We start from the raw sequence: 25380 nt of genomic DNA, 5'->3' as shown, positions 1-25380 counted from the left end.
AGCACGCTACTCAATATACAGAATGCAGCCACATACGAAAGCTTCACTGACACTTCCCCACTTTTAGCTTTATTGATTACATCGTAGTAATCCCCAATATAAACTTTTCGATTACCATATTACAATAAAAAGTGGGCATAGGGTGGCTAAAGTACGCACTAGGGAGAATATATTTCTGTAACTTTGAGCTCTAAAAGGTGGAGCTTCAAGATCTCCCTATTTTTTCGACATGCTCCTACGGAGATTAAACATTAGTATCTGAACATAAATATAAAATTATGAAAAATGATGCTTAAAAGCTGTTTATTTATTCTATAAAAAGTGCATTGCATGTCCGAGAAAGCACCAGGCAAAATAGAATTTTATAACAGGCATGTTATGTTTTTGCATATATTCAAACAAATGTTCCCTTCCCTGAGGGAACATTTACTTCCCTGAGCTACATTTAAAACACAAAAAACAAGAAATCTTGTTTTTGACATGATGGCACAAAAGGCAACCATACTTGGGCTTAGCCGTGCAAGATTCCTTTCCCCGCCCCAATAAACGTGGAGAACAGTCATTTTTTTTTGCGGCATGTTGAAGCAGTTGTAGTGAGGCTAGTTAACATACTCCTGCGTCTAAGTTTAGACTATGCAGTGAATGGTAGAGTAGGAACTGGTAGGAAAGTCACTAACACATCAAAATGAAGGATTCCTCGGTGGAATTACGCAGGAAAAATTATGAACAGAAGAGAAGTCGCGTCCACACTACATTTTTCTGTCTTCATCTTCTCCTTGAGTTTTCGCATTTGTCAACGACTCCCGCCGCGTGAGCGCGGCGAAGTATGCTGAACGGTACGTCCACTTTTCATTGTGGGTACCGGTTGTTTGAACTGTTTGAAGTTGGCTGAACTATCTAGAGGTCTATGTTGACCCCACAGAGTTCCGAACATCAATGTTACTTGGTAACGTTAAAGAGTTTGACTCCAAATCAAACCAGTGGCTAAATGGTGCCGATAATGGCTGCGATATTAAAATTAAATTTTAAATGGGCTTACTAAGAAACAATTGTAGTAGTCGCTTACAAGCACCATGAAAGCTTTTGCTATTCACTATTTCACGCTCGTAAGGTGATGTTCTGCGACAGAAGCGCATGTAGTGCAACAGCAACTTCTCTAAAATACGGCTTTGGATGATAAAAGATGATGACTTTGATGACGTCGATCATCAATGCGTAGAAGCAGAGCTTTGGTAGAGTTTATATACCTTGAAATCTGAAACGCTGATGGCCGTAATCAAAACGTTCTTATCAACATTACCATGCTGATGGTGGCAATAATGAATGATGAAGATAATTATGTTGAAATGAATCAGTCATAAAACATTGACCCTAGAAGAAACTCTGAAGGTTATTATGCCGGTAATAAACGCGTGAAACTGATGGTTACGAACGAGTTCATTAAAAGTGCAACTGAATATATGTGTAATGCGCACAAACACAGCCACCAGCAATGGAAGTTTTTATGTTTGATGAAGGAAGGTGGTGGAGCCAGTGCAACAGGAGTGGGGAACTTCAAAAGCGAATGCTTTCGTTTTGAAAATCAAGAAATGTTTTGTTGTTTTGGGGATATTTGTTCTCCTGCGTCAGTTGTTGTTTCGTTGTCCACGGTACGACAAAACATCATCTGGCCAGGCATATAGAGGTTTTGAGAATAAAGAAGCACGCTTTAAAGCTGCCGCAAAAGTGAAATCATCAATTCAATTTTTTATTGAAACATCTGGAAGCCTTTATTGTGTTAACATTTTTTATTGTGCGCACAACAAACTACTTTTTCGGCTGTACTAGTCTTCGGAAACAAAATAATTATCATCTCAATTTCTTGTTATACTTCACATCTTGGTGGATACCCGTGCTTATCTACAAGAAAATGCATTCACACATTTCATGTCAAATGTTTTGCAAGGTGTTGTTTGACCCGGTGTCTTTTTGTTAAAGTATACCATTTTCTATGTGTCCTGTTGAACTGTTTCGAAATTCTTTTCCTCAGTTACTGATAAGAAATCAGCATCACTCTATTTCACCCTCGATGAGCCCATTACACTTGGTACTGGGGCTTCCCGAACTACATTCACTAAAAACAACTAACGTAAGCCTTTATTTTTCACACAGTTGATCCAATAAGTAACTTTTTGAGCAAGTTCCAGAAGAAAAGGCTGTTGAAAATGAACTTCATCGTATGCTTCATAGCCCTTATTATTTTCCTAAGGAGGTGAGAATCTACTTTCCTTATACTGTTCCAAAAGTTACGAACTTGACGAGCGTGTGACATTGTATATAGGCACAGTCATGGCCTTACTAGAAATGTCCCACGTCTGATGGGATCAGAAGTATATACGCAACAGTGATAAAGAGCTCCTTTTGCAGAAATTGCCGTGTCAGTGTCGGAGTGGATATCATTGGTTGTGAGCAAAAAAAAACCTTATGGGTGTTAGAAAAATCGAGAATAATCTCAATGACATAAACCTTATTAACTTCCGGGTCTGACGGACGATCTAAACTGGTCGTTCGCGTGGCAAGCAGGGGCTATACCACACAGCAGTGCCTCTTTTCTTTCTCTCTCTTACATATTATTTATTACAAATGCGGTTTACGTATACACATATCGTACCAAATGCTTAAGGCCCCTTTAAAACAATTGCAAGAAGTAGTACAAAACAATCCCAGACGCCACTATTTTCAAAATGGTACTCGCGCTGCGCACTTCGTGAACTCTTGATACTAGTCCGGCTGAAACTGCAGTTATCATAAACGTCGCCACAGTGCTTTCTACAAATTTCCTTTGCCATGACACCATTGGTTAATATTACCTGGTGGGGTTTAACGTTCCCAAATCATCAAGTGTATATGACAGCCGCCGTCGTGGAGGGCTGCAAAAATTTCGCCCCTCTGGGGTGTTTCAACGCACACATAAGTCTATGCGCGTGGGCCTCAAGCATTTTCGCCTACATCAATAATGCGGCCACCGCGGCTGGATTCGATATCGTGATCCAAGTGAACAATGTTAGAACGCACGTCCAGTGGCAGGAGGGACTTCGTAGTGGAGACGGAATGGCACATAATATAGGGACGTTGACGCAGCAGTCAACGACGCACCAAGTCACGAACTTGCACGTTTAGTTAGTACGAAACGTAGTGCCTTAAAATTAGCACTGGTGTTGCTAGAATTCCAGGATGTGACAGGCTCAATAACGCATCGAATAGGCGTCTGCGAAGTCGTGCGAAGTTGGAAGGTCGGAGTGTGGTTGTAGAAGCTAAGTAGGCAATATTATTGACAACCAGCAGGAGTGTGCACAGAACAAATGTTACTGTCGTTTCTGCAGCAGCAAGCATTGTCCAAGTTATATGCTTCACGCATGATGTTTCGCGGTGCATGGCCATACACGCATTTTGGGGAGGGACAATACGCAAAAAACACCAACATTGTTGTTGTTTTTTGCTCTGCGCTTCTCCATACGAAGGTTGGGAAATCTGCCATGTGGTCAAGTTAAAAGGCGGCCGCTGACTGCGCTTGAGATGAGCCGTGGGATACAGCCGCGGGATGAGCCGTGGATACACATGCGTACATATATATTTATTATTAAATACACATATATATGACTATGGTCTCAGTTAGTAATAAATGAAGCGGAACAATACGATCTTAAGATGTGTAGAAATGTCGCAGGCGCTGATAAATGCTAACAGCTTCATATCCCATGGATAATCAGCTTTTTACTATTGTGCGACGATGCCAGCTGTAACAAAGGCATTACTTACACCAGAAGCAGTGCGTTTATATGTAGCACTCGTGTTTCAAAGTGCCCTGGAGAATTCTACGTACGCCAACTTCAGTGGATGGTGTTTACCTACATTTGAAGTTACTACTAGGTGAAGCCTGTTTCCCAGGAAACGAAGAATCTCATTAAAAAGAGTCAAATGATGAAAGCCTCAAGTAAAACAGACAAAACAGAACTGACAGAGCTTTCGAAGTTGATTAATAGGCGTAAGGTATCCGATGTAAAAAGGTATAACATGGAGATAATTCAACACGCTCTGAAAAACGGAGGAAGGGTCAAAGCAATGAAGAGGAAACTTGGGATAGGCAACAATCGGATGTATGCACTAAGGGACAAAGAAGGCATAATAACTAACTATACGAATAGGATAGTTAAAATAGCGGAGGCGTTTTACAGAGATCTGCACAGTAGCCGGGACAACAACGACTTTAATACTATAAGAACTAGCAGTAACTCAGATGACACCCCACCAGTAATGATAGAAAAAGTCAGAGAAGTTTTGGAGAGCATGCAAAGAGGCAAAGCTGCTGGGGAGGATCAGGTAACATTAGATCTGCTGAAAGATGGAGGACAGATTGTGTTAGAAACACTAGCCACCCTGTTTACGAGGTGTCTCCTGACGGGAGCCGTACCACAGTCTCGGAAGAACGCTAACATCATCTTAATACATAAGAAAGGAGACGACAAGGACTTGAAAAATTACAGGCCGATCAGCTTGCTCTCTGTAGTATCCAAGCTATTTTCAAAGGTAATTGTAACAGAGTAAAGAAAACAATAGAATTCAATCAACCAAAGAAGCAAGCAGGATTTTGAATGGGCTACTCAACAATCGACCACATTCATACTATCAATCAGGTAATAGAGAAATGCTCAGAGTATAACCAACCTCTATACATAGCCTTCATAGATTACGAGAAGGTGTTTGATTCAGTAGAAATATCAGCCGTCATGCAGACACTGCGGAATCTCGGCGTCGATGAAGTATATATAAGCATCCTGGAAGAAATCTACAGGGGATCAACTGCTACCATAGTGCTTCATAAAGAAAGCAACAGAATACCAATCAAGAAGGGTGTAAGGCAGGCGGACACAATCTTCCCAACGCTATTCACCGCGTGCTTAGAGGAAGTTTTCAGAAGCCTAGAATGGGAACAGTTAGGGAGTAGTCAATGGAGAGTACCTTAGGAACCTGCGCTTCGCCGATGACTTTGCATTGCTGAGTAACTCAGGGGACAAATTGCAACTCATGATTACGGAGTTAGACAATTAGAGCAGAAAGGTGGGTCTTAAAATGAATCTGCCGAAAACGAAAGTAATGTACAACAACCTCGGAAAAAAGCTGGGCTTCGAGCTTGGAAAAAAGCCGGGCTTCGAGATAGGTAATCGTGCACTTCAAGTTGTAAAAGACTATGTCTAGTTAGGGCAGGTAATAACCGTGGAGCCGAACCACGGCATTGAAGTAACTAGAAGAATAATAATGGGGTGGAGAACATTTGGCAACCACTCTCAAATTATGACATGTAGATTGCTACTATCCCTCAAGTGGAAGGTATATAACAGCTGTATTTTGCCGGTACTTAGCTACGGAGCAGAAACCTGGAGATTTACAAAGAGGGTTCAGCTTAAATTGAGGACGATGCAATGAGCAATGGAAAAAAAAATGGTAGGTCTAACCGTAAAAGACAAGAAGAGAGCAGAGTACATTAGGAAACAAACGGGGGTTAAGGATATCATAGCTGAAATTAAGAAGAAGAAATGGACATGGACCGGGCATGTAGCGCGTGGACAGGATAACCGCTGGTCGTTACGGGTAAATAACTGGATTCCCATAGAAGGCAAGCGGGTTAGGGGGAGACAAAAGGTTAGGTGAGCAGATGAAATTAAGAAGTTTGCGGGTATAAATTGGCAGCAGCAAGTACAGGACAGGGTTAACTGGCGAAACATGGGAGAGGCCTTCGTCCTGCAGTGGACGTAGTCAGGCTGATGATGATTATGATGAAGCCCGTATTACAAGGTTACACATGTAATGCTTGTAAAATGAGATAGTCACCGCTGCAACCACACTCGATGTTTGAGCCATATCACAACTGCATAGGACCTATTTCCAAAAACAGCGCGGAGACACAGCGTGGCGTTGCATGTGGTCGAACACCTGACCGCTAGGCGAAATGCTTGGCATCGTTCCTGCTGAGATGATGTTATTTATTCTTTGCATCCATGGGGCCAACGCTACCGAAATCACTTTTTTCTTCATGCTCTCATATTTAAACATGCCGGAAGATCCTTCATACCATGCGAAGCGATGTCACGCGAAGCATCTGCAGGGAAGGTGACCATGGAGTAATTTTTTAGTTGAGCGAAACAACTCGAAATCATGCTAGACATATGTGCCAATATTATACCCAAATACTTGTACAGGGGGGTCCCTATTAAAGGGAACACAGCCGCGCCTGTCGTCTGGTGGGCGTTAACGCTGGCTGGTTGAGGCAACTGATTCTGCGCAGGAGTGGTGAGTGGTGTGGGTGGCGTTCGTTTTCCTTCTGCTGCTGTTGCAGCCGTTAGCCGTGCTTACGGAACACGGGCACGCGCTACACGTGTTTGGACAAAAAACTTTGGCACGTACGCGAAGCAGTTTCACATGATTCATGTAATGACCAGCCAGAATTCATCTAAAATCTTTACTTACCCATACTAATTTTACTCAATCTCAAGTTAAAGAGGCGAACACATGAGCACCCAAAATTAACCGGATAGATAGATAGATAGATAGATAAATAGATAGATAGAGACAGACAGACAGACAGACAGATAGATAGATAGATAGATAGATAGATAGATAGATAAATAGACAGATAGATAGATAGATAGATAGATAGATAGATAGATAGATAGATAGATAGATAGATAGATAGATAGAAAGATAGATAGATAGATTGATAGATAGCGCATGGAGTTCACTAAAAATGCTTCTCAAATAAAAGACCACACAATCGCACACAGCTGCTTTTCATGGTGTTATCCTAAGCGGGTAATATAATGATACATTTTCAATATATCTATTAAAGCAGTAGAGTAGCTTCCAGATGATACGAGTGAACTGACATTGCTTGAATATGTACACCAGTTATCTGTGCAAAGCACAAGTTTCAGAGGTGTAAATAAGTGCCGTCCTTGCTTCTTAATTATCCAAGTGCATCTCGCATAACTAATTAACGCTTTTGTTTTTGTGTATCATCGATAAATGTCGAAAAGAAATTGAAAACTCTGAGCCAAATATTTGTCCACTTTGCAGCTCTGATTGGCAGCCTTCAAGCAATCCTACAGTACAAGCGGGGAAAGTATTATTTGGCCACAAAGATTGCTGGAGACATGTAAGTACAATATTGATTGTGATGTACCTCAAATTCAATTTCTAGTGCATTTCGTATATCGCATCGAGCAGTTAACTAGCGCTCAACGCAAAATAGTAGTCAATACTGTATTCGTGTGGAGAAGAGCGTACGAAAACCTTGGCCAGTAACTGCAGACAAGTAGAGTTTAATGCACTGTCAGAAAGAATATTAGAGTTGGTTGTGGCGCTTATTATCAAAAGAGCCGTGGAAATTAGAAACGCGAGAATTTGGTTATTTGTGAACTTTAAAGAAATCAGCGAATTCAATGCACAGAAACAGCTACATTTGACAGAAAGAATTACAGTTACTGATTGTGTTCATCTGCTCGAAGCAGTGCATGTTTACTTTTGCATAATGTGTTGCACAAGCCGTCTTCACCGCAAATAGAGGTGGGCATCAGGAACTTATGCTCAATAAGGTAATCACTGTCTATTCATGTGCACAGGACACTTCAGCTCTTTTTCTGAATAACAAAAACCACGAACAGCAGCACACACCTGAGCAGTCAATAGGAAAGATAGCTGATAATACGAAGAGAATGGAAGACAAACATACAGAACTCTGGTGCTCTCGGTTGAAAAACTAAAGTGGAAAAAGCGTGAATTTGGAAATATTGGGGCTGTGACAACGCGCTTCACTTGAAAGTCTACTCTGGCCAATCGATCATAGAGTAATACATAATTAGTGCAACCATGAGAGAATCACAGTCAAACTTATTGCACGCACAGCACGGAGACCCAAAAGAAAGGTTCACAAGGTTCGCACTGGCTCTTGTGAACCTATAGTTTGGTGTTCGTATTGTGTGTGCAAAAGTTTCAGTATGCAGCAATACCAACTTGCCCACCTGTACCTATCATGACGCATTTGCTTATAACTCATCATTCCTACGTCACTCACTAGTAAACATTCAAAGCACCATGTTCGTGAATTAGCGGCGAACTGGAGTGATTTGTCGGACTTCAGAAGACACTTCTGTATGAAATGATCACGTGCAAGGTTGACGTTGCCTAGCTAGTCTTTAACTGTTTGGACGTGCAGCGAGTATGTCTGAAGTGGAAGATTCGAGGTAATGCAAGAGCCGAGATAATGTTAAGTGACCATCGACGTTGTGTATGACGCCGATACAAGACATTAAAAGACTGGGGGCATAGGGCTTAATGGTTATCGGCTTACCAACAAGTTCAAGACTTTTAAGGGACAGCAGGAGGTGGGCAGTGAGCGGCTAGTGCGTTTTCAGAAACACAAGGCTCTTAGCTGGTTTGCCTTGAAGGGTGACCTGCGCACTGCTCTTGGGAGAGAGATTTGCGGTGGCTGTGACGGTAGCAAGCAGGTCGTACAGAACCAGTTTAGGCTAAAGTGTTCCGGGTGAAAGTTGGATTCCGACAGTGATGAGCTTGGAGGGGGGCGGGTGGCCGAGTCAGGTTTTCGGTTGGCACTAATTGTGTTTTAGCTGCCTTCAGGAGATGGCGTATTGTCTTCGTTGACCTGCGACGCCTGAAGTTCATTTCCAACGATGAGTCGTCAGCTGAAGTGATGGAAGGCAAAACTTCGGCGATGGAAGGAACGTTGCTCGTGGAAATGCACTTGTCGATAGACCTGAAATTCCCTATGGGGAGGCCAGGCGCAGATACGGTGGGAACAGCAGCAGGCGTGGTTGATTGCAACGCCAATGCTGCATTACGGCTCTCGCGTTCCGGTGTTTGCGTGATTATCAAGCTGGGAGTAGCAGAGACGCTGCCAGCTTTGAACGTTGCTGGAACCTGCGCGCTGTTGAGGAACGCTGCCTGTTGCTGTATTGTTGTTGGTGCGGGGCTGGTGACATTGCTTGATGTTGATAGCGGAGGCACGGCTGTATCAGAAATACGACGGGAGGAGGCTGGGCTTACCGACAGGGCGTCGGTTGCCGTTGGTGTAGAGTGCTGGCCGGAACGCTGCATCGCAGAGGTGCGGGTCCGGCGCATTAGGGTTAGCGCCGCGCCGCGCCACTTCGTACATTTGAAAGGGCCTGGACGGCCAGCTGGGGGTTGGACCGAGGCCCGGATAGTGTCGGCGTGTCCTGGACGTCTTCTAGAAGGTAGGGTGAGCTCGTCCAGACATGGGCGGGGCCAAGTAAGGGGCCAAAAACACTTGAAAGCGGAGCACTGTATGCAGCCAGCCAAACAAAACGATGCCACCTGGTGGTCGTGGGCTGCAGTGACGTTGCAATGGGGAGATAAATCGGTGACAAGCAGAAGGTGAACAGTGAGTGTGGATTGGTTGATGAGTAGCTGTCGGGTCCGGAGGAATATCAGCAGTAATGGCATAGAAAGGAAGTACTTGAAGGCGAATGTACTTGAAGGCTGTGGTGTATGGTGGCTGCGGCTGAACGTAGTTTCAGGCCCCTGCGCAGTCACACGAAGAAAGCTGCGCCGGTGGCAGTGGCGAGCGCCATATTTTGAAATTTCACGGAAAAAATATATAGCCAATTATCCATCGTGCGCCACGGGGTGGGGGCAGAGGGACCGTTTGTTGACAAAGGAACCAAAGGTGGACGTGTCGGTAGTGGCTGAGACGTGTAAACTCTGCGAGTAGCTTGGTATGTGGCAGGGGGCGGCGGGTCACTCGGTCAAGCCGCAATGGCAGAGTAGGTGAGTGGGGCAGCAACAGGCTTAGAGTTTAACTATAGAACAATGCTTCGGCAACTTGCGTGCAGATGACTTGAAAAATAGAAGGTGTCAAGGACGCTATTGACGCCCGTTTGGTGGCAATGATAGAGAATTACCATGATAAGTCCTCACGAATGAGTTTCTTTATCTGTGGAAGCAATGCGGTATGATCAGCGCTGTCGTGGCTGAAACCCTGGCATAAAAGGTCTGCACTATCTTCAGTGGTGCGACGGGTGGGCGCGTGCTGCCAGCGAAGATTGTCGTAACTTTGGGAGAGCTAGATGACGTCGGCAACATTGTGAGGATTTTCGCAGTAAGTACGTGGAATTCGTCAACGGTAATGTCTTCCGAAATGTACTTGATCTTGCCCGCTTCACCCAAAATTGAGTCGACGTGCTTCCAAAGCCAGAGCACATCCTCAATGTAGCTCGTGAACATATCACCCGGTATTTGAACTCTGCCATGCAAGCACTGTTCAGCTCGAAGCCGGCGTATTACAGGGCATCTAAAGACCTCCGCGAACGTCGTCATAAAATCCATCCCGGTGGTGAGATTGGTTCGTTGATTCTTGTACGAGAGTTTTGCAAGGCTGGTCAAGCATTATTCAGGTTGAAAGCCAGGCGTACCCAGCGCCACCAACAATTCAAACGAGGGTGTGTTAAAGGCTTAAAGGCAAGAGTTGGTGGACACACGTTTCAATATCACAAGGGCTAACTAGCAGCGCGGCTTCCTTGTTCGCTTGTTTTTATCCTTGTAACCATGCGATTGTTCGCCGTTGTCTTCCTCCCTCGACCGAGTCAAGCTGCATGTGCACTACCTCCATTACAGTTATTTTTATAAATCATCTCACACAGTGAATATTCTCAAGGCCGAATGCTTGCCACGGTGCATGTGACTCAGGGTTCAAAAGTAACGCAAACATGTTGACGACCTTTAAACATAAATAACAGAACGAGGTTGAATGCACGATTACTCCAATGCCTGACAAGCTTTCTGGCGATATTTTTGTGGCTTCGGATATATTTAATGCTAGACCGATTCGCAGCATTGCAGCACACCTGACTAGAAAGTGTGTCTTAATTTTGTCGCGTGTAAATGCAAAGAAATGCTTCCATTGGGAAAATTGTCGCATTTTCTCACGAGCTCCCCCCGTAATTTAGGGATCAATATGCCTGTGCGGGACTCTGGTATGCATTACTACCTCTCAGTGATTACATTGTCACTCATGAAAGCTGGTTAATAAATGTTACGGTATTTTCAAGCTGCAAGCTTAAAGCAGATATAGCATCCAATAATTGCTACCAAGTAGTTTTCTTAACTTCAAATTTGTCGGCTATATAAATCACAAAAAAATTGAGCAGTAAGGTTCTTTCGTTCTATCTAATCACTCTCTGCTGCTTTTAAAAGCGTTTTCAGTACAATAACGGCCTTTATTGCCTTTCTTAAAAGTGCGATAAAGAAGCACCTAAAGCTTATCGACAACACAGAGCACTAACTTTTTTAAGTTGGCGTGTCGAATACGTCCATTCACAAGAAAGTGCAGGGGTCCGCAGAGACTTCACTGACGTATTTCCGTCCCGAATATGACGTAGTGAAGGGTACACGAACATATGACGAGAACGAAATTGGCCCCGTATCTGTATGTTACACTGCAAATGTCATCGATTGATTGATATGCGGGTTTTAACTTCCCAAAACCACCATATGTCTATGAGAGACGCCGTAGTGGAGGGCTCCGGAAATTTTGACCACCTGGCGTTTTTTAACGTGCACGCGAATCTGAGCACACCGGCCTACAACATTTCCGCCTCCATCAGAAATGCAGCCGCCACAGCCGGGATTCAATACCGTGACTAGCGAGTCAGCAGCCGAGTACCTTAGCCACTATACCACTGCGGTGGGGCAAACGTGGTCAAAAGAGGATGGTCTTGCTTCTGGTGAGAGTGATTAAAATGTTTATTTAATGTTCTGCGCCAGAAAATTGGTGAATAATATTCGGAAGGCGTTGCGTTAGAGTTCCTCGGGCGTGCAGCAGAGGCGATCGAGCACACCACTCACGTTACACGTGAGACATGATCCCAGCTGGCAGTTATGATTGAAAACAAAGCACGAGTGCCCTGCGTGGCCGTCTCGGGGGTGATAAAGTGTAGAACGCAAGCCGACGGGTAAGTGCTACCATCGTGTCGTCTTAGTAAAGCGTTGGAAACCCTTGTCTTTTCGTGCAAGTGTTGCAGGTCAGTGCAACGAGATAAACGTTGCGGTTCTTGGAATTCTTATGTATGCCTTTTCTCCTAAGAGACACGCATGCAGAATATTGACGTGTTGTTATGGTGCCTAAGATATGCACAATAAATGCTTTTTGATTGACAATCGAACAAGTGTGAACGCTGAATCTTGAGCAATATTGGTGAGTGCTGCGCATGGGATTGGCCGTTTTGAGTATAGTTTGTCAATTTTGGTGCCGTTTAGGGTACCGTTAACTTCGAATAAACAGACAAATGTACAGACAGACAAACAGATGGATAAAAATTTTTGCTTCAACAGTTGCCAACAAACACTATCGTCTTCAGAAAATAGAAAGAAAAATTGGCAACATATCCACGGAGTGAATAATGGATAGGGGGGTGAAGCATCCATCCGTCCATTCGTTCTTGCTTCCGTCTATCCATGTGTGCGTCTGTGTGGCCGCCCGTGCGTCCATCCGCGCATCCGTGCCTGCGTCTGTTCGTGCGTCCACACGTTCGTCTGTGTATCCGTCCCTGCTTTCGTCCATGCATCCGCTCTTGCGTCCATCCAGGCGTCCACCCGTTTATGCAGCCATCCGTGCTTCCGTCTATGCATCTCTCTGTGTGTTCGTTCGTCTACCTATTCAACACTCCAAGTAGCACCATGTCGCATCTTTTCATCATATATTCCTCATATAGAAGCATCGCCATCCAGCGGACATACCAATAACTGAACGAGAGGAGGCACACGCACACTTTTTTACGGCTTGCGCTTCGTGTCTACCTCCCAACTCTAACCACCTCGAGTTCATGGTATATACTAGTTCACTGAACTCATGGCACTGCGGCCCAACGCTTGCTAAACCTTTCTAAAACCTTGGAGGTTACGTCCAGCGAGTACAACGTAGCAACCTTTTCTTGTCTTCTGTGCGTTGTTGAACAATAAAAATTCGCAGCGTGCACGTTAACAGAAACCTAAATTCTCCTGTCTCTCATTCCCCCTTAGCAGCCATTGGCATGTACATTGAGCACTATCTTTACTGTTCAACAACGCACAGAAAAAAATCTCACACCGGCACCCCCTAGGAGGTCCAAAATTTATAATTTTTACACACAACTACAACAGCTACGAGAGACGAACGGGTGCTGCTATAAGGAACTTCGTCCCTAAAAAGTTCTGTCATAGGGAAGGAACCCATGCTGGCTCGGTCACAAGCCGTAACCTACCTTGATCACTAACGCCCAGCTATTTGAATACAGGACTTACTGCTGGTCATGCGTCGAACTCGAAAGCGCGTGATTATGTTTAAGTAAGTATCAGCCAAATGAAGCGAAGGGAATGCTCACCAGAATCTCGCGCAACTCATAGCGACGCTCACGCTAAGCTGTAATTTGTCCTATTGGCTTTGTTCACCTATGGACGTGCGCGTATGTTGTGAAGACACTAGTGAGTATGGCTTGTGCTCCGACGGCAAAGCTTGAGAGAAGATACTCAGCACAAGAAAGTCTCTTCGCTAGCTGCAGCGGGTTCATTCGAGAAAAGAGGCCGCTGCTCAAACACAAAAATGTAACGACTGAGGCCGTTGTTAGTTCGCGCTTTTTGTGTGTGTATTGCTACGCGCATGTCGTATTTACGCTTGTGGTTCATTCGGCTATCGACATAGCCGGGCTGGCATGTTCAGCGCAAACTGCGCCTCCTTATTTTGAATGATCACATTTATTGGAGAGTTCTGTTAAGATTGCACGCAAGACGCAAACGCTTGATATTATTCCAGAGCTTGCGCAAAGACAAGTGATAAGGCTGAAATATGCAACGGCATATATATATTGTACCAACGTGCTTTGCCACTTGTTAGTTAACTGACGGCCGACAATCTCTTCGCCGCAATAAGTATCAATGTCTTGCTGTAACCTGACATTCTCTTTCAGTGGCCAGAAGCTCAGCCCAATAAACAGTTTACCCATAACACCCAGTCTGCTCCCTTCATCTGCGTCATGACTCTGTGATATCTGGTGGAAGTGCTGCCCCTTTCATGTTCCTTACGCCTTCGTGAAGCTGCGATCCCACTCCAAGTGGCAAAAAAGACACTTACGCCGGCCCCGAACAGCGAACAAGCCCCAGGCAGAGAAAACTGGAACCAGAGTAGGGCCCTTTCTTGAAGCAACCAAGCAGCCTTGGATCCTGACATCGACAGCAGCCACAATAACCACCCCTCAGCCTGGCCCAGTCGTTCTTCAGCAGCCCAATGAGCCACCAACGTTCTGTAGATTGACATTGGAGGACCCGTAAAGCTGGATCGAGACATGCGACTGAGTCGCTGCCTTCATATAGCTGGAACCCCATAAAAAAACTACGCCTCGTTTACTTGTATTTAAAAGATGCCGCGAAGACGTGGTTCGAAATCCGCGAATTCACGCTACAAACCTGCGATGTATTTTGAACGACATTCCTCGGCACCATCATGAGCGTCGTTTGCAAGAAAATGGCCGCCACAAAGCTGGAGATACCGGTGCAACTCTGATGAAATCGTGACCATTTTCGTCGAAGAGATGACCTGGCCGTTACATCAGGCTGGCATCACCATGGTTGACAAGAAACTCCGGTTGCCTATGCAGGGTTAAACAAGAGCTCTTTGCGACACTTGTCCGGAACCCGCCCAAGACTGTCAAAGTTTTTTTTGAGGCTACTACTATAGACAAGGCGCTTCAGATGAGAACAATGCATTACAATCACCACGCAACATTAAGATGTCTCGAGACCTTCAGCACTGATGACAGGCGCGATACCATCCGAGCAAACGTGCGGAAAGATTTGTGCAAGCTACTACTTTTGCCACAATGCCAAGCTTATTAAGTCGCCGACCTTGTCCGTGAAGAAGTGTGCCAGACACTTGGAATCCATTATGCACTGCAGCGTGAACCGGGAGCTATGAGCTATGCCGCTGCAGTGCTCCACAACGCTTCTCCGTGGACGCGTCAGGACACTGTCTCACCGCATTTCCTTTGCCAGGCGATCCTACCACCACCACCGATGCCATACCACACACCTGCCGGCAAGCGCTACGCTTCCATGAAAACTGGCGTCTGGTGCACCCCTCACTACTGCCCACTGTGCTACCACTGAGGTGAAGCTGGGCACGCGTACCGTCGCTGGCAACACCGCCAGATAGGACTACATGCATTCGCCATCGACGCGCCATGTCCACATTAAGGTGAAAGACCACGTGAAAGACATCTCCGACTGTCTCGCCGGAGCACAGAGGACCGTCCGGGAATTTTCTCGTTCACCATCACCTGGCCGCTACATGCCACCGCACTATTGGCCGCACACTGGCTCAAACCAGAGCTGGTCGCCTAGTCCGTATCAGGAAAACTAAGGGCAGCAACCGATTTAGGGGCAGTTGCTGCATGACGAACCATAAGCACAAGGTCCTCCGCGGCCGACGATGACGGCACGACAAGAACTCAATAACCACTGCAACCTGAACGTAGCCCTCAGTTGAAACTTCCCGTACCGAAGACGATATGACAACACGATATTGAAGCAATGGAGAAAACCGACGTAGCCGTGACCTGACACCACTACGTAACCGCTACGCAAAAAGACGGACTAGCAGCCTCTACGTCCTATTAGACAGCCATAACGTCCCCACTCTCGTCGACATTGGCACCAACTACTGCTTTGTCATTGCCCCATTTGCCGCGAAGACCAAGAAGTTCAAGACAGCTTGAGAATGCTTCGAAATTCGTACCGTTGGAGGTCATCTAATAACGCCGGCCGGAGTCTGCCCAGCAAAAGTCATCATCAATACCCGAACTTATTCAGCGAATTGTGGAATTCTTCCACATTGCTCCAGAGTTGTCATACTTGGAATGAACTTCTTAAGGCAGCACGACTCTGTCATGCACCTGATGTCTGAGTCAATAACACTGAAGTTGGAAAACAGGCTTTCGACCCCTACGACGCCAAGCAATCACGCAGTCACGCATTGAATGTGCTGGAAGACCAAGTCACCATTTCACCTTACTCGTCTTCGCTTCCAGCAGTGCCCAAACAACAGCGGAATTTGAACGTTTAATTAAGGGCGACAAGCACCTGTTTCTAAGCCAACTGACTTGCGTCACAGAAGAAATCGCCGTGCTACGGGGAAGGAAAGCCACAGTAATGCTCTCGAATTCCAGCAACAAGTACAAGCACGTGAACGAAAATACGGTGTCGGCTACATAGAAAACATATGGAAGCCACCGATACTTTTGCCCTCACTGATTCTGCAAAATCTGCTCCGAGGAACCAAGCTTCTTTCCAGCTTCTGATGATACTCCGATTCTTCCGAAGTACAACCAAGAGCATCGCAAGGCGCTGCTTCTGAAATACAAGGACTGCTTTTCGCCGTCATCAATAATTCAGCTAGGCAAACATTACATCATAACACAGAAAAGTGCCCGACGACTACTTTACAATCCGTACCGAGTTTTTATGGAAAACGCGAAGCCCTAATTAAGGAATTCAACAAAAAGCTACATGACGACATCACCCAACCACCTTAGATCCCATGGGCGTCGTCCTTGGTGTTGGTGAAGAAGAATGAGAACTTACACTTCTGCGTCAATTATTGTCGCCTAAACTACGTCAAGAAAAGCGTGTAGCCCTTCCATCATATAGACGATGCCCTGGGTTCACTCACCAACGCTAAGTACTCTTCATAGATTGACCTCAAAACAGCCTACTGGCAAATCGAAGTCGCCGAGAAAAACTTTGTAAACCTTTGTATTACCAGACGGACTGTTCGAGTTCAAGGTCATGCCTTTCGGTCTTAGCTCAGGCCCTGCTACCTGTGAACGCGTTATAGACACAGTACTAATGCGCTTGAAGTGGCAGACTGGCCTTGTTTACCTGGACAACATTGTTGTGTTTTCGTCAAACTTTTACGAACACTTCCTGCACCTCGAAGCTGTGCTGCAAACAATCAACACTTCTGGACTCAATCTGAAGCTAGAAAAGTTCCGCTTCGCATACGAGGTGCTTTTGTTTCTGAGCCACGTCATCAGCAGGTCTGGAGCTCACCCCAACCCATGAAAAACATCTTCAACGCCGCTTTCCTGCCGACCAGTAAGAAAAAGACCGTGCGTCGTTTCCTTGGCTTTTGCGTCTAATACAGGTGGTTTGTCAAAAACTACATCTGTATTGGCGAGTCACTCACTAATCTCACCTATACCGACGTGGAGTTCAAGTGGGAAACGCCGCAGGAGGATGCATTTAAGGAACATATACGACGCTTACAGGTTGCTTCGTTACATGCACATTTTGATGAATTCATCAAGAAAGAAAAACACACCAGCGTAAGTAATGTAGGACTCAGCACCATTCTTGTGCAGAAGACTGGTGGACTGGAATTATTTATTAGTTACGCTAGCCGGTCCCTATCCGAGGCAGAAGCCAATTATTTTACAACGGAAAAGGAGTGCCTTGCAATCATCTTGGCTACGTCAAAGTTTCGCCCCTACCTCTCTAGACGGTTATGGTGTTTGTAAGGAAACTGGCTCGCACCAAACGGCCTAACGCAGAAAACTTCCGGTGCTCCACTACCGGTAATGCTTTTTCAATGGTCCAGGTGGGATTTTCGTGTTTTGTTTGAGTTTGATCCTCCATTATTTCTAGCGAATTCATAAGGAAGCGTTTAAAGCAACGTCGAGCGGCTACACGAAGGGGCTGGAAGTAGCGTACAGGAGCTACAGGCGTGGCCACTGCTACAAGTACCGCGGCTTGAGTGGCCGACGGTCGCCGCGTGAAATACGTGTCGAGGCGTTCCAACGAGCCCAGCTCTCGGCTGCGTCTTACGTCTAACTGTACCTGACAGAAAACGCACAAACTGCAGGAGAAGTTTGTCAGCGAACCTAATTGGGCCGAATGGTTCTGACTGCCGACGATGTAGATATTCTTTTTCGAGACTTGAATAGATAATTGACAGCATACTTTTGTCTTTCCCTATGCGCGTCTTTAAAGGGCAAGCAAATTGTCGATATGCAGGAGAAAACTTGCCCGATGTATTGATAAGTTGCACCAGTCAGCTTTTCAATTAGAAGCTAAAATTTTTCTCCTGTCAAACCATGAGCATATTTGTGTTTTAGTCTAAGGATATAATCCCAGAATAAAACGCTTATTTCTCTGCCTGTGTCACTCACACCTGCCATGTTTTATAGAGATCAGCGGCGATGGGGATCACTTGCGATCCTACGTGTTCGTGTGACTGAGAAATAATGCAATGTACGGATTATTGTATCAACCGGGTCACGTTCAATGACACCAACACGCATGTCAGGATAGTAATGAACGCCTCTGTTTATTTCCGTCAGTCTTTCATAGCAAAACAAGGGAAAGGAGTAAGGGTTTATAGATAGTAAAGAAAGGCACGTGTAGTGCAACCGAGGTAGCTGGCTTGCGCTCATGCGCCTGATAAGATACATCTTCCCCTTTAACGTTGTTGACCTAATTGCTGAAAACTTTGATCGTATCCCAGACGTTCCGGATGACGTGTTTGACACTGCGACTATCGCTGCGGTATAACTGGCTGCAAAGGTCGTTGCTGACAACTTGGCACTACTGCGGACGAGCTGGACGTGGGGGATTCTACAGAGGCAGGTGCCTGCTCTTCGTCGTCATCTTCCTCGTCGGAGGTGTCCTCAAAAGGCTCACTTTTTGCCAAGAGGTGCCACCGATGGCGACGCCGGATGTTCCGGTTTTCTGTTCACCCATGGAGGGATGAAGGCCCCGCTGATGCAAGAACCTTGGCTTTTCTCAATCATGTCTCTTCACCTGTACGAACGGTGTCGTTGCTTTTGAGGCCGGAAAGTACACGTCTGCTGTGGTTGCTCTGCCGGTGCTTCCTTCAGCGTCGAGCGGGCAAGGCTCCGGTTCCGCACTTCTGACACAATGTATCAGCCGGGCTACGTTCAATGACACCAACACGCATGTGTTTATTGTCGTCAGTATTTTATGGCAAAACGAGAGAAGGGGTAGGGGTCTAGTAGATAGTGAAGAGAGGCACGTGTAGTGCAACCAAGTTAGCTGGCTTGCGCTCTTGGGCCAAATGCGATACAATTATGTAAAGACGTCAACTTCAGCTGTACCACGCAAACTGGACTCGTTAGTAAGTATTCATGAATAAAAATTTCTACTGTCCATGTTCACACCTAAATATAAAGGAGTTAAAATGTGGCGATGTTCAATAATGTCAGAAAGAAAGACGATGAATCATTTGCTTGAACAGATCAGAGCTCACTCGCTGGCATAGCTTTAAAAAAATCGAATGTAACGGTAACCAAACGTGGACACCGCGACGTACACTGCGCGGCCATTCATTTCAAGCACGGCTGCTTGGTGTCGCACGTTGTTTCGAAGAGTACACATCAATGATGTCACTCACACACCTTCGCAATGAAGTTCCAGGGTTATCTTTCACGTTGCACTACCCATTTCAGGCGTCAGCACACACGTATCTGCCACGAAGGAAGACGACAGCAACATATGTGTTCCCAGTACAAGGGGACCTTCAACTATAGCCTAGCGTCTCAGTATCGCCTCTGTGCCATTAGTCGGCGCTCAGCTTTACATGACCAATAATCAAGTGGGCAAAACAAACCTGCGCGATTTTAGTGGGAATCCAGTTTTCTCGCGTGATCTATGCAATCCAAGCGCTCTTTCTATCGTCATCGGTCAGAAAACAGAACGTTTGCCCCGCCGCGGTGGTCTAGTGGCTAAGGTACTCGGCTGCTAACACGCAGGTCGCGGGTTCAAATCCCGGCTGTGGCGGCTGCATTTCCGATGGAGGCGGAAATGTCGTAGGCCCATGTGCTCAGATTTGGGTGCACGTTGAAGAACCCCATGTGGTCAAAATTTTTGGAGCCCTCCACTATGGCGTCTATCATAATTATATGGTGGTTTTGGGACGTTAAACTTCACAAATCAATCAATCAATCACATGCGTTGACTCACATGGTTCAAATGTGTTAAGAAAAAACAGATGAAGCGACGTCTGAACCTTTCGGCCGCTATGCTTTCACAGCGCATGTTTCAAATCGTGGCAAAGAATCAGCCTCTCTTACCAAAGCGCTTTTAGAAAATAAAAACTAAACTTGCGAAAAACATATTGTTTATGGTTAATTTCAATCAGATGAATAATATTAGATGCACGCATTTTGATTGATCACATGCTGCAGTAACTTAAATAAGTACGCTGTGCATGAAAAATCTTTCTGGCCGAATGCTGCGCGCCATCGCTCGAAACACGAACATTAACAGCACCGAATAAGAGCACACCAAAGCGATGCGAGGTTTTTGACGATCTCAAGTGGCATTACGACTACACTGTAAAAAATAAGGGCCCTCCTTCACGGAGAATACTGACGGTATAGCTCTGTGAGCTGTTCCTTGAGCAAGATAACAGCTATCTCTTTAAGACGTACCCCCTTCACGGAAGCCATGCTTTAGCATAGTTACCACAGAACAACCTGTCACTCCATTAAGGCGACAGATATTATTCCGTGATTAAAATGCAACAATTTTCTTCGAACAAGGCGTTTTTACGTATTCTTTACGTTATTGCAACTAATACAAACACTGTTTGTATTGTTCCACACTACAGCCTGCTGTATTGTTCCGCAACACCGTAGGCCGCACCACAACTCTGCCATGCAGCAGGCTCACAAAATATAGTAATGAAAAATATCGTTTATGTTCTGCGTGCCTGTGAATGTGAGATATTTGTGTTGTTTAACGGAGAGTTTTGTTGGCTGGACACGCTGTTAATTTAGTTTCTGGGCACACCTTCATCTACAAGTGAACACAGAGTTCATAGAATGATTTCATCGTACTATATGTTTTGCACGGGTAGCATGATTTTGTAGAATAAATGCAGTCATTCATGTCTAGCTCCTTAAAGTACTTCTTAGTTATGAACACAACACCAAACTGAACAGAAGTCCAGCTGAACAAATTTCTACACAAAGAACACAAGAATGGAGTGTGCAGCAAACACAGGCACAAAGAGCACATTACTTGTTTATAGAGCTAATCGCGGAACTGAAATGACAAACATAGGACAGGTTGAACATACACGAGCCTGTCTCATCCTTGTAATTTGAAGGGCTACGCTGAACTTTATGAAAATGTTACGCCAACAAGGCCAAAAGTTTATTCGTGCTAAGTTCACATAACATCCCCCCTTTCCCTATTTTGCAGGTATCGTTTCGTTGAGCCAATCTGTACAAGCAAAGATGTTCCAAACTACGTTTTAAATAATGAGTCTAAAAAGTTTACTTTGACATGCAGTAATGAAGTTGCATAGAAATTTTACCACCTATGCAGGTGGCCGTTGCAGCTTGTGTTGGCAAATGTCAGTGAAGGTTGACTAGTTTTTGAGCAATATACATCGTCGTGAACATGTTGTTCGTGGAAGTTATTGGTTGACAACAACTACACCAATATTCCAAGTGCCCCCCCCCCCCCGGATCTGTCGCCACTTTCAAGCACTGCTTATTTAAAAGCTATGCCATGTTGCCCAGCAGTTTAACTAAGTCTTGCAACAAGCTTTACTGGTGGCAATAGCAGCATCCTCACTCTGCAGTCTTTAAACCTTTGAACTCTTTGAACTCTTTCTGCCGCTTTTGCCAATAAGAGTGGCGTTGCAATAACCAAGTGTACTTTGTAGAAGGCCTTCCTCTGATCATGCGCAGATGTGCCATCCGTGAACGTATATCCCAAGGTATACCGAAAAGCCCTGAAGATTTGATTGAGGTCATCGGTAAAGTATAAAGCAAAATTAGGGGCGCAACTTCCATGGACAAAACAAATGAAAAATGACCCCTGAAGTTTGAAGAACGTAGAGAGGATCTTGTTTAGGTTTTCCATGCAACATGTACTGACCCAGAGCTTTTTGAACGCTCCTGAGTGACAAGACATAGCTGCAGCCTGAACATTTTTACTATGCTACCTCGTGTACAAAGGTGAGAAAGCACAAAACTTCTGGGGTTGCGGTCCATTCGTCACCAGGTATCAGCTTCCAACAACCATGGCCTTCAATTTATCAATGTTTACAAGAAAATATGTGACCAGTGCAATGGTTGAACTTTGCACACCTATTGTCAGCATATACTTGAGTTTGAGTTTATTCAACCACGTGACAAGTACACGAAAATACACTGTATACGTGGTTTATCAATGTTTACAAGTAAATATGTGACCAGTGCAATGGTTGAACTTTGCACACCTATTGTCAGCATATACTTGAGTTTGAGTTTATTCAACGACGTGACAAGTACACAAAAATACACTGTATACGTAGTTTGGTGCGAAGGGAAAAAAGCTGCATTTCACAGCTTGACTGGCCCCTTCACCCAGAAAAAAAAAGTGAACTACATATTTACAAAAATACAAAAATTACAGGCAGCCGAAAGTGACAATACAAAAAGAAACACGCATGTGACCCACGACAGCAAATAATAAAATTACAACTCTAAAATACATACAAAACTTTTCATAACAAAGCAATGCTTGAAAGAATAAACACTGAATAACCATTACAGAAATCACCCAACATTCATTTACAACACAATCAAAACATCTGATTTAACATTTCAGTTTTAGACAATATACGCAGATTATCAGTTGTTAGTTTCCATTTGTTCATCACACTTGGAAGGCGGTAACGTAGAGTTTCGAATCCATAGTTTGTGCGAGGACAAGGTACGTGCCAAGTCTCCGTACACCGAGTAACGCGACGGGAAGGATTTGGTTGCAAGGTGGCCAAGGTGCGTAAAAAGATACTTCCTCTGCGTATTTCTGATTTAAAAGCTGACAGAAGCTGGTATTCGTAATAACAGGTAATTCTTAAAATTCTATATTTTGCAAATATTTAATCAGTTTTGCGTTATAGCATACACCTTCAATGCACCGCAAGGCATTTTTTTTTGTAACACGACAAGGTTCCTTAGAGATGCTTTAGAGCCTGTAGACCAGACCAGATGACAATAGTGTAAATGTTAAGAAAAAAGAGCATTGTACACTAATAGTTTTTGTTTCACAGGTAGTATGTTCTGACATCGACGCAACACACCTATAACTTTACAAATTTTGTGACTAATGTGTTATGCATGGTAATTCCATGCCATGTGTTCATGAAAATGGACACCGAGAGTTTTAACTGTTTGACAAACTTCAATTTCAACGTCATTAGGTATTAGTTTGTGAGACGTTTCAAATGACCTGGCTTTCGCACGGAACAGTACAGTCTTGCTTTTAGAGCAATTATTGTGTAGAGAATTCGCCACAGTCTAGGCATATATTTTATTTAGTATTTCATTAGCAGAAACAATGAGGTCATCAACCGTTTTCCCAGAAAACAATATACTAGTATCGTCCGCGTAGATTACATATTCTACAGAGCTGTCAATACGTACAATATCGTTGATAAAAATAATAAATAATAGGGGTCTCAAAATGCTACCTTGAGATACGCCATTCTTAACGTTCATGGATGACGATAGCTCTCGATTGATTGATACACATTGTTTCCTATTAGATAAGTAGCTTCTTAATAAAGCTAAAACGGTACCGCGAACTCCATAACAGTGAAGTTTTTCTAGCAAAATATCATGGTTTATTCTATCGAAAGCTTTCGAGAAATCTAGAAATATTCCTAGGGTAAGTATTTTGCTTCTATATTTCTCAGAATCAATTCTTTTTGATAAAGTTAGGCACTTTCGGCTGAGAGGCCTGATTGAAAACCAAACTGTGAGGGCGTAATAATGTTGTGTTTATTAAAGAAATTTGATAACCGAATGAAAACAAGTTTTTCACACCCCTTAGAGAAAACTGGTAAAGTCGGAATTGGTCTGTAGTTTCCTAAATTGCTTTTGTCCCCACCCTTATATATAACCGTTACTTTAGCATTTTTCATTCTCTGAGGAAACAGCCCAGTGGTGAACACGAGGTTATAAATATGTACTAAGCAGGCGCATATGAGATCTAAAATGTGTATTATAGGTCCTAATTTTAAGTCATCTATGTCCTCGCTTTTACTCAATTTGAAATGCTGAAAAATGCTGATGACTTCTTGCGCGTCTGTAGGATTAGTAAACCCAGAAATATTTAAAGCAGGAGGCAAATAACCTGATGAATCACAATTATGGCTACTGTCAACTAGTTAGGTAAAATACTCGTTAAATTTGTTTGCTAGTACTGCGCCCTTGTATATCTTCTTTTTGATCAACAGCTCTATAATATCATTAGCCACTTGTTTGGTAGATATAATAGCATTAAGTTCGTTCCATAATTGCTTAGAATCGGTGACACCGTCAAACATCTTGAAGTGATAATTGCGTTTAGCGCGTTTTTTGTAGGTTAGTGAGTTTATTTCTGTATACTTTAAAAGTTTTAAATTTATCTGGGTCTCGCTTTATCAGAAACTCTTAATACAACCTATTTTTTTCTTTTATCATGTTGAGTATTGCGGAAGAAATCCAAGGTTTGCGTGCCCGCTTTGGTCTCTTTAAAGCTTTATAAGTAAATGTTTTTTATACACAGAACATAGAGTATCAATAAAACAATCATAAGCGAGATCAGCAGAAGAACTAGATAGAACGTTGTTCCAATTGAGAGTTCCAATTTCCTTTCTAAAAGAAGATAGCGTTCGCGGATTAATTTGTTGAAAGTGAATGGCAGGAAGGATTTGACTCCTTACAATGGGGATGTTTTCTATGACTAGATATATGGGAAAATGATCACTTATCGGGGCACGCAGGACGCCTGTCTGTAACGTACTGTTTGTACTACTTGTGATAAACAAGTCTAATAGAGTAGAAGTGGTATCAGCAATACGTGTGGCAATGGTAATTACGTTTCTTAAGAAAAAAGAAGCAAGAAGGTCTGAAAGTCTCATCTGTTAATTTGTGTCGCTCAATATATCTATGTTGAGATCACCTCCCAGCACTAGTTTATAATTTAATTGGTTCACAACGGAAAATCTGTTTTCTAAATATTCAATGAATGAATCGAAATTGCTACTTGGTAGCCTGTAAATTGCAACAAAATTGTAGTTATGATACTGTTAAGTTAACGCCTCAAGGTCATCGGTGGACAGAGAGAGATCTTCACTATACTCATACTTTATTTCAGCTTTCATATACAAGCATACACCACCACCAATTCTCAATTTTCTATTTTGGTACACAAAATTATATCCGTCAATACAAAACACGTCTGTTTCTCTACGGTACCAAATTTCCGTCATCATAATAACGGAAA

The 25380-nt window shown here is 44.0% G+C and overlaps 1 protein-coding gene across 1 annotated transcript; it reads left to right on the top strand.

Moving 5' to 3' along the window:
* Positions 1-2155: 2155 nt before the first annotated feature.
* On the top strand, positions 2156-19874 carry LOC142767024 (uncharacterized). Its single transcript, XM_075868239.1, has 3 exons — positions 2156-2251; positions 7111-7189; positions 18599-19874. The coding sequence occupies exons 1-3, from the start codon at positions 2205-2207 to the stop codon at positions 18842-18844; spliced, it is 372 nt and encodes a 123-aa protein (XP_075724354.1). The 5' UTR covers positions 2156-2204; the 3' UTR covers positions 18845-19874.
* The last annotated feature ends 5506 nt before the right edge of the window (positions 19875-25380 follow it).

This window comes from Rhipicephalus microplus, chromosome 7 (genome assembly GCF_043290135.1).
Source record: "Rhipicephalus microplus isolate Deutch F79 chromosome 7, USDA_Rmic, whole genome shotgun sequence".
Lineage (NCBI taxonomy): Eukaryota > Metazoa > Arthropoda > Arachnida > Ixodida > Ixodidae > Rhipicephalus > Rhipicephalus microplus.
The sequence above is the reverse complement of the archived record's forward strand: the minus strand, read 5'-3'. Positions and strand labels throughout refer to the sequence as shown.

What these genes read in the sequence shown, in the direction of transcription:
- LOC142767024 (XM_075868239.1), top strand. Translation starts at nt 2,205, where the DNA reads ATGAACTTCATCGTATGCTTCATAGCCCTTATTATTTTCCTAAGGAG. An exon ending in CTTATTATTTTCCTAAGGAG is followed by an intron (nt 2,252 to 7,110) that starts GTGAGAATCTAC and finishes TCCACTTTGCAG; the next exon opens with CTCTGATTGGCAGCCTTCAA. An exon ending in ACAAAGATTGCTGGAGACAT is followed by an intron (nt 7,190 to 18,598) that starts GTAAGTACAATA and finishes ATCGTATCCCAG; the next exon opens with ACGTTCCGGATGACGTGTTT.